Source organism: Phoenix dactylifera, unplaced genomic scaffold (genome assembly GCF_009389715.1).
Source record: "Phoenix dactylifera cultivar Barhee BC4 unplaced genomic scaffold, palm_55x_up_171113_PBpolish2nd_filt_p 001487F, whole genome shotgun sequence".
Lineage (NCBI taxonomy): Eukaryota > Viridiplantae > Streptophyta > Magnoliopsida > Arecales > Arecaceae > Phoenix > Phoenix dactylifera.
In genome coordinates, this window is record NW_024068799.1 from 18247 (window position 1) to 31467 (window position 13221).

The window sequence follows — 13221 nt, forward strand, 5'->3', positions numbered from 1 at the left end:
TGTGGAGGTGTTCTGTGCTTTTTTTTTTTTTTTGAGTGTATTCTAAAGTGTAAAAAATATACTGATGACTTTGTTTCCGAAGGATAATAAATAATATTTATTTTTAAAAAAATACTTTAAGCGGTATATTTAGTCCCATTTTTTTTTATTTGTAATTTGCAGATTTTTTTTGTTAAGTTCCTTAGATGAAGTCCCCACCACTAATCCCATCACCCAAAGCCCATACTGATTAGCGGCCGCCCACTAGACACCTTGGCGGTGTCATAAGACGCATGAAGCCCAATGAAGAAATAGTAGACAAGCAGCGAGGCCGTCCATAAGCCAAATCTCACGAACGATGCTCTGTCGATGGACCCAAGCAGGAAAACATCGATGGCGATGGATGCCGACGGCAGCCACGGCATCATCGGCACCCCCCACAGCTTCGGCATTCTCGCCTGCGGCACTCCTAGCCATAAGTACACGGTTGTTAAGAGCCCTACCGGCACCGACACTGCGTACCCCACCCACCCCTCACCGCCAGCCGCCCAGTAGGCGGCTATCCCGATCAACGAGCCCAAGATGAGAAAAATGCAGATAATGAGCTTGTTGCGGTCAGCGGTGAAGGTCTCGCCGCTGACATAGTAGCGGCGGACGAGGAGGGCGACGGCGACGAGCATGAAGATGAAGAGAGTGGAGATGGAGATGAGGTTGGAGAGGATGCGGAGGATGGTGAAGAGGGCGATGACGGCGGTGGCGGCGAGCATGACGATGGTGGCGTCGATGGGGGTGCCGGTCGAGCCGTTGACGTGGGCGAGGCACGGCGGTGCCACGTGGGTGCGGGCAATGTGGGTGAGGTAGCGGGCCTGCCCAACGGCCAGGACGAGGAGGGAGGTGGTCATGCTCTTCAGCGCGCCGAAGGCGACGACATACTTGGCCCAGTCCATGCCGACGGCCTGGAATGCGACCGAGAAGGCCGCGTCGACGTCGATGCGGGAGTAGTGCTGCATGAGGCAGAGGGTGAGGGCGAGGAGGCAGTAGCAGACGGTGGTGATGGTCATGGCGCCGATGAGGCCTAGCGGGATGTCGCGGGCGAGGTTCTTGGTCTCCTCGGCCATGGTGGACACCGCGTCGAAGCCCACGTAGGCGAAGAAGAGAACGGCCGAGGCGGAGAAGAGGCCGCGGGCGCCGAAAGGGGCGAAGTCGGAGAGGTTCTTCGGGTCGGCCTTGGTGAGCCCGGCGACGACGATGAAGACGACGACGGTGAGATGGATGATGCAGGCGACGTAGTTGAAGCGGGAGGCGGCCTTGGTGCTGAGGATGGCAGCGAGGCCGACGGTGGCGGTGACGGCGACGGCGATGGGATCGAGGCGGTTGTAGTCCGGGGAGAGTGCTGGGATGTGGATGCGGAAGTCGTCCGGCTGGTGGTTGAGGAGGGTGGCGAAGTAGGAGGTCCAGGCGCGGGCGACGGCGGCGCAGCTGATGATGTACTCGAGGAGAATGTTGCCGGCGGCGATGAAAGCAATAAAGTCGCCGAGCTCCACCCGGAGGTACGCGAAGGAACCACCTGGATATAGCCAAAGAATAATAATTAGCAACTACAACGTCATTTGTATATCCACTATATCCATATTTTTCTTTTGATAACCCCAAACTTTTGGTACGTGACGCTTGGACAAAGTTGTGTGACATTTGGGGGCATCATGGGAGAATATTGTGAGGCATTACGAGTTGTATGACACTTCACAATATATACCAATTCAACACGATCAATGAGAATACAGCTAAGTGACTTCCGGAGTGATATTTTTGAGTTACCAAACCATTTTTTTATTTGTACCAAAAAAATCTATTTTTTTGTATGATTTGGAGTCGAGCATTACTATGCTAAACTCACAAAAATCACTTAGAAAACTTGCTAAGCTATTTTGCACCATGCACCTTGCTTGATAACTAGTTGACACTACACAAAAAAAAAAAATTTCCGACTCTTATTTGCCAACGCTTATTCCAAGCATCGACAAAAATTTTTCCCCGCCAACATTTGCCGACATTTTTTAAAAGCGTCGGCTAACGACGACGCTTAAAAGCGTCGTCGAAGTTAATATGTAATTGACGACACTTTTAACGACATTATTTAGCGTTGTTAAATAACGACGCTTTTAAGCGTCGTTGAAAGCGTCGTCGGAAGCCAAAAAAATACCTCATTTTAGTCCCACATCGGCGGATCTGAAAAAGAAAGAATTGTTTATACAGCCAAACCTAACCACTCCGCACGGATGGAATGATGATACCGATCGGGGAGGTTGTTTGCATTTCTCTTTGTGCTCCGTCAGCACTATGATTCTGGTTGTTTGTACTCCATCAACATTAGTGATGGAAGATGTTGCCCAAGGAGACAACCCAAGAGGGGGGGTGAATTGGGTTTTAATTAATTATTGACAAATTAAAAACTTAATGAGTAATTAATTAAATCTATTGCAAGCAGGTTAAATAGATTACTAAATGTAGTGAATGAAAAGAGGGGAAGAAACAATTAATCAATACAAACTCAAGAGACTTTATAGTAGTTCGGAGCCAACTCTTGCTCCTATGTCCACTCCCCAAGCCGCACTTGGGAGTTCACTATAATCCCTAGGATTACAGCCGATTGTTTTACAAGTTCACAATCCAACTTGTTGTTTTTGCGAGATCACAACGAACTCGGTCGGTTTTCACAGGCTCACCGACTAGAACCACCCGATTATTTTTCCGGGATTACAATCAAATCCAGTTGGTTTTCCCTGGTTCACCAACCACAACCTTACACTGTTGGTTTTCCCTTTGGCTCACCAACAAACCTTACAACCCTTGATTCAATTCCCTGATTGAACCAAGTAAGAAAAACAGTTTGGAAAAAGATACAAGGAAAGCTTCTTAAAAAGCAAATATAAAACAATATGAATAGAGTAAAGTTAGAAGCTCTCAAACAGATTTTGGAAGAGGAAGAAAGGGCTTCTCGAACTCTGAGTCTCCTCTTTGAGTGCACTGAAGATTTGATGTCAGAAGAAGAGCCTTGAATGCGAAGGAAAAACTTCTAGGAATAAATTGAATACGTTTCTTCCTTCTTTTGCTTGTCTTTTCTCTCAATGGACTCTTGGTAGTTGGAAATGCCTTAATGCACAGATGGAGTAACTTTTTTTGTTGTCTCCTACTGTTTACTCTGGCTATTTAAACAGTCCCTTTTGAAAAATAGCCGTTAGACACTAATTTATAGCCGTTCTGCACAGTCTGCACCTCCTGACAATGTATCCGTTGGGGTTGGAGTCGACTCGCTCAATCTGGAGTCGACTCGGCTGTTGCTGGAGTCGACTCATGCTTTACTGGAGACGACTCGCCCACTGTTCAGGATTTTAATTAAAGTGCCGTCCCAACCTGGAGTCAATTTGGTTCAAGCCTGGAGTCGACTCGCCAAGATCTGGAGATGACTCGGCATTTTGGAGACGGCTCATTCTCAGGATTCCAGAGATCTATTTTTCTGCATTTCTCTCTCGAGTCGACTCGGATCCTCTTGGAGTCGACTCGGCTCTCAGAGCCCGAAAAACCGATCCTCTGTCTGTTGATTTGAGCTGCCTCGGAGTCGACTCGCACTTTGTTGGGGTCGACTCGGCTGAATTGGGAGTCGACTCTGGAACACTTGGAGTCGACTCGTTCACAGGGTCTCCGAAAATGGTTCTCTGCTTTTTGCACTTGCTTTCCTCTGGGAGTCGACTCGGACATAACTGGGAGTCGACTCGCCAAATATCGAAGTCGACTCGTAACCTTCTGGAGTCGACTCGGTGTCGCATGACCAAGCTTATCCCCTCAAATACATTCCCTAGTTGTGTGATGATCTCCGAGGTGGCCTTAGATTGTATCTCAGTTAGCTGGGTCACATTCTCCTGAATAGTGTCAAGCTTGAAGATTAAGGCATTGGCAAGCCTTTCCGCACCTTGACTTTGCCTTCCAAGCTCCTCTCTGATGCTGTCTCGCATCTGTCTCGTGTCTTCCTTAATGGCTTGAAGGCTCAAATACTGACCCTGGACCAAGGTCCTCATGTGAGACATCTCCTCTCTAACTTCTGCAATCATCATCAATACGGCTGTTGTGGAGGGGATGACATCAGTGGAAGGAGCACTAGGTGGACCTCGCAGCTCTCTCACTATCTCATCTCTTAGCTTTCGGAGCTGCTCAGGGCTGATCCTGACCTCTAGGGGCTGCTGAGGTGGTGGAGCTGTAGATGGCCCAGCTGAAGTGGATGGTTCAGTTTGGAATGAGGGACCAGAAGTGGATAGAAAAGTGGGAGGAGCTGTGTAGTGGTCCTGGTCATGGTCAGGGCTAGGTGAATGGTGAGTAGGAGGGTCAGATGGTGTGGATGAAGATGTTTTCCTAACCCAGACACCCTCTACTTTATGGAAGCCCATTTTGTGAAGAGTCCCCTCACCCATATGATCAGTGTACCTGAGGGAGCGTGTGGGTTCTTGAGGATGATAGTGTTATTTTGATGATTAACAAGCAATTCTCTAGAGTATGCTATAAGTTAAAATTGATACTTCATTTATAAGTTCATTGCTCTCAGTACATTTGCTTAATTGGAAATATATATATGGTCTTGTTCATTTGGATGAAACTAACCTTGAGAATGCAGCAAAGTGTGGATTGAGTCGACCCATAGGTTGATTGGGTCGACCCCGGCACATCGAGGAATCATTTGGCACACTCCTGCAAAAACAGCACAAATGAACAGTGAGTTGGGTCGACCCAAGGTAAGCAAGAGTCGACCCAACCTCCAAAGAACCTCAAAATGCAAAGGAAGAATGCTCTCTGGATTTACTGAGAGGGTCGACCCAAGAAGAAGTTGAGTCGACCCAAGTAAACCTTGAGTCGACCCAAAGAAAGGTTGAGTCGACCCAAGTGAAGAAAGGCTGAAATTCAAGGCTCTGAATTTTCTGAAGCTGACCTTGGGTCGACCCAAAGAAAGGTTGGGTCGACCCAAGGCAACAGAAGGCTGAATTTCAAGTTTCTGTGTTTTCTGAGAGGGTCGACCCAAGAAATGGTTGAGTCGACCCAAGTGAAGGTTGGGTCGACCCAAGGACAGGTTGAGCCGACCCAAACACGGGCTGAACATAACGGCTAGTTGTGCAGAAATGCTTTTTGGACTCCCAACGGCTATAAACGGCTAGTTTCTTCAATCCAACGGTCAGATAGGACTATTTGGAGGTTGGAGAAGTATTTAAGAGGGAGTATTCATCAGAGGAAGCAAGTTTTGGGAAAAATACATCAAGTGCATTCAAGAGAGAACCCTAGGAAGGCAAGCTTCATCCAAGTGCTTCATTCAAGAATCAAAAGAAAGGGGTTGAGCAGTTTCAAAGAGGAATCAAGAGCTCCATCCTCCCTTGAAGAAGTGAAGCATCCTTGACAAAGAAGAGCAAAGCCACTTCAAAGCGATAAATACTTTCTAACTCTTCTTTGTAGTTTATATTGTTTCATTTGCTCATTTAGGAGTTTGAATCTTTCTTTTTGTTTGTCAAACTACTTGTTGTAAGGTTTGTTGGTAAGCCCGTAAAACCAACATTGTAGGTTGTTGGTAAGCCCGTAAAACCAACGTAGGTTGTTGGTAACCCCGTAAAACCAACGTAGGTTGTTGGTAAGCCCGTAAAACCAACGTAGGTTGTTGGTAACCCCGTAAAACCAACATAGGTTCTTGGTAAGCCCGTAAAACCAATTGTGAAGGTTTGTTGGTGAGCCCGTAAAACCAACATAGGTTCTTGGTGATCCCGGAAAACCAAATTGTAAAGGTTTTGGATTGTGAGCCCGGAAAACAATCCTACTGTAATCCGAGGGGTTATAGTAAAATTTCCAAGGGGACGCTTGGGGAGTGGACGTAGGTGCCTTGGGGTGCACCGAACCACTATATATCGCTGTGTTTGTGTTGTGCTTGTTCTTATGCTTATTATTGCATTATCTTTCATCTTTACTCTAGTTTAATTCATTCAAGTAATTTAAGAAAGCATTCACCGCACTTAATTAAGAAAACTTTTAAAACACCAAAAGTTTAGAAGAAACCAATTCACCCCCCCCCTCTTGGGTTGTCACCTCGGGCAACAAGTGGTATCAGAGCAGGTGCTCTATAATTCCTTGCCTTTTTTTGGTTTTGACCTAACCGTCAAAGAGCCAAAGATCATGACAACTCAAATAGACAGTTTTCTAGGAGAGGGACAGTTAATTGATCGACCTCCACTATTTAATGGCATAAACTATACACATTGGAAAATACGCATGCGGATTTTTATACAATCAGTTGATTATAATTTATGGAGCATTATAGTCAATGGAACACACACAAACACTAGACATAATGAGAAAATGGTTCAACAAAATTCAAAATCCATGAACCTATTATATTGTGCGTTAGATAGGAATGAGTTTAATTGCATATCTTCTTGCATGACTGCTAAAGAAATATGGGATATGCTTGAAGACAAATATGAATGCACTAACAAATCTGAAACATCATGTGTAGAAGGAGAGCAGTATCATATTGAAAATCCATGCTTGGTGGCACAAGAGGTACATACTGAAACTGAAAGCAATTTTACATTTGATGAACTCCATGATGCCTTTTTTGATTTGTATTTAGAATATAAGAAATTTATTTGTAAGAACAAGAACTTGAAGATTGAAAAAACAAATTCTAATAGATGAAAAACTGAAACTAACCAGTAAAACTGAAATCTTAATTAAAGAAAATCAAGAACTAAATCAAAGAGATCAACTTCTCACTGAAAGTCATGATAAACTTAAGAAAGACAATGAATTACTTTCAGAAGATAACAGAAGATTAACTAAAGAAGTTGACAGATTAAAACCTATTGTTGAAAGATTTACGCTCAGCTCTGAAAAACTGAACCTAATGATAAATAATCAAAGAGCTGAATTTGATAAAGTTACATTAGGATATCAACCTTGGTACACTCAAAAATCTTTTAAAAATATGTTTGTTAAAACAGTTTTTAATTATTCTAAAACAGATTCTTATAAACAAAAGCTAATTAAAATCTCTTCTGTTGTTCCTAAATCTATACATTACAAATTTGATAAACCAAAATGGGAGAAACAGAAAACTGGAAGTTTTCCTACTACTCATGTTCGATCTAAGTTTGTTAAATTCAACAAGAGGATACAGAAATACATCCCTTGTAATACTAAAATCTGTAAATTCATGGACAAAATAGCTATTAAGAAAATATGGGTTCCAAAAGGAACAATTATAGCTAACCTACAAGGACCCAAAAGAGCTTGGGTTTCTAAGTTGAAAATATGATTATTTTTCTGCAAGCATGTCTAGCTATCCAAGGTTCTAATGAAAGACGTTATCTAAACAATGGGTGCTCTAGACATGTGTTAAAGAATTGAATGTAACTAAGAAGAATGATTCAAATGAAAGAAAGAATGAAATAAGTAATTCTTACATCTTCTCGTGTTGAAATTACTTCATTAGTTGATTAAAACATAACTTGCAAGTATTAATCACTTTTGTGATATAAGTGATATTTTTTTGAAAAGAAAATATATTCAAATCACTTCATTTTTATAGTATGCTCCACTTACTATTGGATAAGTTGCAAAATGGTTAATTAATTTATTAAAAATAACTCGATGAATTCTCTATATGCTTGATTAAGAATTTTTATCCATGGCATTATTTTTTATTGATCATGAAAATGATAATGTGTACTTGGTATGCTTTTGAATATTTGCACTATGAATACCAAGATTAAAGAAACCATCCTTGGCACATAGAATCAACTCATGCTAGTATGTACTTACTCCCAAAAGACCTTGCCATAGGCCTACTTAGATTATCTACTTAAAGGTCAAAGTTTTGCTATGCATGCTAACTAAGGAAACAAACAAAAATCTTTTCTAAATCTAAAGATGTTGTTTCCATCTCTAAGTTTTCAAAAGCTTACGTTGGATTTATTCTTGGGAAATAAAACTGAAGTATTTTTCTGTATTTACTAAATCTTGTAAAAGTGTTTCAAATGATAAAGGTTTCCAAACTGTGAAGATAAAGAGTATCATGGCACAGTGTTGAAAACCAAAATCCTGATAAAGGTTATACAGAAAATAATATTAAATCCAACGATTTCAGCACCAAGGACACCATAAGTAAAATAGAGTTAATAGAATTCTTGAAGAAATGCAAAAGATAATTATGTATGATAGTCATCTACTTAAATAATTTTTAAAAGACTATCATCACTGCGTGTCATACATATGATCTCTCTTAAATCTATTTTTTGATGAAAACTTCTTTTGATCTTCTGAAAAATAGAAAAAGAACTATTGCATATCTCTCATATTTTTCAGTCGTACATGTTATGCTTGATATGTTCCCATGAAAATAATGCCAAATCTGATAAAGATATTTCTATCCTTGGATATCATTCATCAAGCAATGCATATAGAACATTCATGAAAACTTCTAGTTGTAGAAGTATCAATTCACTTTATTCTTTATGAGACTAATGATTTATTATCAAAATACTAAAAACAAATTATATATATGTATATGGTTAATCTTTTACATATAACAATCTGAAAACATGTTAATAATTAGAACCAAATTGAGTTTTTCAGAAATGCACTTAATGAAGAAAAATTGATGACTACTAAAAGACTAAATCAAGAAAAGATAAAATAGATCTTGATGAGATTCTTGTATGATTAGAAGTAAAGATCACCATTATCATTTGCTTGCTTTATGAGCTTTATATGCTATCAAATGAATGTGTAGAACTCACTCCTATGTGGTTATTTCATTAAAAAGGAGATCTATGTAAAATAACCACCATACTTAAAAATACACATTACATATATGATAAAGCAATATGTGATTTGGTACAAGCATCAAAAGCATGATATATAAAAGCTTAAGTAACCTTTTTGATAGAAAGTAATAGTGATAAATCTATGCATCAAAAAGAAGAATTTGTAATATCTTATTTGCTCAAAGTATGCATTGATGACATCATTTTTGGGTTCCACTAATGAAGAATTATATGAAGATTTTACTTAGCTCATGTAAGGTGAGTTTGAAATATGTGTGATGAATGAATTAACATCTTCTCTCAATCTCCAAATTAAGACAAACAAGAAAGGGGATCTTCATTGACCAACGGTAGTCCACAAGAAAATTCTTATAGAAGATTGGCATGAAGAAGGTACATCTATGACCCCATCTTGTAGAATTTGAAAAGGATGAGCAAAGTAGATCTATTGTTTAAAGCTGTATTGAAGCTTGATAGAATAATTATTTCATCTTACAGCTAATAGACCAGAATGTATGCTCATTATGTGCACTTGGGCAAGACTTCAATCTAACTTTAATGAATCTTATTTTATTGATAACAAATAAATCATAATCTGAATTTTTGATAGAAACAACTGATTAAGATAAAATTGATTAAAACTTAGCTAATATGTCTTACTGATAATTATCTTAAGGAAATAGAATCTAAGCTAAATTGATTCTGAAAATAAAAATTGACTTGACCTTGATAAATCTTTCCATTGCTCACATGCTTGTCATTGAACTATCTTGGTTAATGAAACTATCTCTTTAGTTCAAGTGATATGTGCTTGCTTATATTTAGGCAATCTCTTGAGTAAAGTGACTCAACAAGCAACTATTGTCATATCTTATATTGAGTCATCTAGTTTAAAACAAAGAATATGTTGGATGAATGTTTTGTATCTTGAAGAAACTAATGACTCTCCTTCAAGAAAGAAAAGGAGTTTGTTAATGATGCAGGATTCTTGAGCAAGAAAAATGAGAGATCTCAACTTGAAGGATATCTCCATATAAGGTACAATAAACATTCACATGCAAACAAGAGAGAGGACCTTCGTCAGCCAAAAGTTCATACATAAGAAATCTAGTAGGTATTTGACTGAAGAATGCAGAATGAAATGGTAATTCTAGATACTTCTCTCATAAATTAATTGAGCAAAGTCAATAACTTAAATCTTATTATGGCATGATTGAGGCCTTTAATTATTAATTTTTGATATCATGTCTATAATTGATTGACTTATACTTTTAGAGATTGTTTCATGGTTTGCCCAAACTAGAATATATCTTTGCATATGTCATAACCATGAAATACACAAGTTTATGCTTAAAATTTTGATCTAAAATAACTTGTGTGAAATTATGAATCCATGAACATAATGAAAATGTTGTTTGTATGATACACAAGATTAATTCCTCATTCTGCTCTTTCATGTAAATTACTTGAGAATAACAAAAAGAGAGAGAGATAAAGAAAAGAAAATGAATATTATTCAAGAGGTGTAGAATCTAAGCAAAGGCAAATACTCCAATCTTAAGAAAAAGTAAAACAAGCATAATATATTCGGGACATTTGGAAGGGATAAAATCCATAATTAATTACACTAAAACAGGAAGAATTCGAAGTAAACATTTTAACCCTTCTATATTGCTCATCATAGGGATGGTGCCAATGGGGAGGCTAGTGGTAGTACCCGGCACTATTTGACCCAACTATTCGGTGTAGGGCATATTAGGGACGGCACAAGAGGGAGGCTAGTGGTAGTACCTCGTGCCCCTTCCCAACTCCACCAGATAGGGAGCAAATAGAGTATAGAGCATAAGAAAGTAAAAATGAAAGACAAAGTAAATGAAAGTATATAAGAAGAATCAAGTCAAAATGGTTAATCACTTGAAAACATACTTTAAGGAATATATCAGTGCGAAATTATATTTAAATAGGGGGAGTTTATTTGAAAAGAACTGATTTTGATCCTTGACATTCTTGTTCTTAGTATTTTAATGCATGACTTAACACATGATATATTTTGCATATGGTATGATATCTTGATTTATGGGTTCTCAATGTTTTGTAATGCTTCATACTTGGACAATTTGATTGAATGTTTGAATTGCTACATAACATCTTTTGTTTAGGTTTTATTGAAAAGAAATTTCAGATTTGTCATTCACAATCATTGTTAAAATCTGAAAGCTAAATAAAATTGTAGAAAGGAGAAGAGAAGAATATCTCTATTTAGGGAAAATAAATTGATTTTGTTCTATCCTTCAACTTGCCTAAATTTGGTATATAATATTCTAATTCATACCAAAACTCAACATTAAATACAAAGATTCTGATTATGCTCTTATATGTTTGAAATATGTGTTTTCAATCGTAATAATTTACGATGAGCTACAATGTGGAAGATACATATCTCAAATTATGACTTAAAAAGCCTCTAGTGAAAATTCTATGTAATTCAGAATCTGATTTTGTATAAACATTTAAACTCCACATGATTACTAAATAAAATGTTAATGTAAGAAAAACAGAATTAATTTTGATGCCTTGGTTGATTGCTCTGATACGCATCCGAAACATATCTTTTCTTATCATTAAAATGTACTAATATTGGTCTAAATGATGTATCTTTCAATGATCTTGATTACAAGCAAATATTTTTAAATATATGATTATGTTTTGATATTTAAAAATTCATTGAGCTTCATGTATACATTGCTGAAAAACTGTGATTAAGAAATTGAATTCTATAAATACACGTACCTCAATGATCATCTATAAAAACTGTGATTTAGAAAATCTCTTTTGATATTCACTAATGAATCCTAATTGACTTGATCTTTAGAACTTAAATTGTGTGCCAATTCATATTTTTATGTATCAAATTGTGCTTATTTTCTAAAGGGATAAAAGAAAGTTTGTAAAAGAACTCTAAGATGTATCAAAAACTACATGAATTCACATTTTGGTACTTGTGCCCCAATGCTCTTTTTATCATAAAAGAACCTTGAAGTCATTAAAAATTAATGATCCAACATGATGATATGACTTTCAAGTATATAAGTTTTGATCTTTCACTCTGAAAATTAATTAAAATTACTCTCCTGTTGATAAATACTTAATAAATTGGGCAAAAGGTCTTAAACGAACAAGCTTTCATACTTAGTGAAGAGAGAGTAGATTTCCACTCATGTCCTTCCTTGAATATCATTCATGGTATTTCTTGAATTAACCTAAGGAAGATTCCACCTACACTTGATTAGAAAACTATCTTTGGAATCTACATTTAGAAATCACTTCTGGCTTACATCCTAAATATCTCATTCCTAAAGACAAACACATAGAAATAAGATAAGGGATCATGTGCAAAATGGAAACATATGTATTGAGCATATATGCACTGAAAAACAATTAGCCGATATATTCACAAAACCCTTGAGTGAAGATAGATTCTGCACGCTAAGGAGGAAATTAGGCATATGTGATCCTTTTTATTGAAAAAATATAAAAGGGAGCAAGTAGTCTCATGATACATTCCTCCAATTTCTAAAAATCCATGAAACATGAGTCACACTTGTTATCTATAGATTCCTTACTCATGTATCATTGTCCCAGAAAGAATTTATAAGGATTGAAAGCAAGGAAAATTTTTAGAAGCAAAAAAAAAAAGGAAGAGAAAAGAAAAATTCTGCACTTGGGTCAACCCAACCCAGAATAGGGTCGACCCAACGTTGAGTCGACCCAAGAAATTTCTTGAGTCGACCCAACGTCGGGACCCCACTGTTAAAAGGGGGACCCGTAAGCTATCTAGGGCACTGTTTACCCTTTGTCCTCTTCCGAAAACCCTATTTCCCACTCTCAATTAGAGTCTCCCTAGGCTGATCTTAGCATCTATATTTAGAGCCTAGGCTAGAAATCTAGTTCTCGTATGTATCTTGCCTTTTCTCATATGTATCTTGCTTTTTCTCTTATGAATCTTGTCTTTCCCTTATATCTTTAAATCTTGATTGTGGAACATTGTACTTTTCATCATTTTGAGCATTAATATATGAAAATGTTCCTATTTTGATCAATGAAGTCTGAAGTTTGTTCTTTATTGCATCTTTTCCCATATATATGTTTTTGATGATAACAAAAAGGGGGAGAAGAGAAGGAAAGAGTATATAAAGGAGAAGAGAAGGAAAGAGTATATAAAAGAGAAGAGAAGGAAAGAGTATATAAAGGGAGAAGAGGAAAGAGTATATAAAGGAGAAGAGAAGGAAAGAGTATATAAAAGAGAAGAGAAGGAAAGAGTATATAAAGGGAGAAGAAAAGAGTATATAAAGGGGGAGATGAAAAGATAGAGTATTCACTCTAAGAAAAG

General features: G+C 37.9%; 1 protein-coding gene across 1 annotated transcript in view; it reads right to left on the bottom strand.

Annotated features, from left to right (window-relative positions):
* Positions 1 to 209: 209 nt before the first annotated feature.
* The window catches only part of LOC120108687 (cationic amino acid transporter 1-like), a 60526-nt gene continuing 47514 nt past the window's right edge, over positions 210 to 13221 (bottom strand). Inside the window, exon 2 of the mRNA XM_039122363.1 lies at positions 210 to 1546. Within this exon, the coding sequence (XP_038978291.1) occupies positions 210 to 1546 (1337 nt within the window). The remainder of the gene's footprint in view (positions 1547 to 13221) is intronic.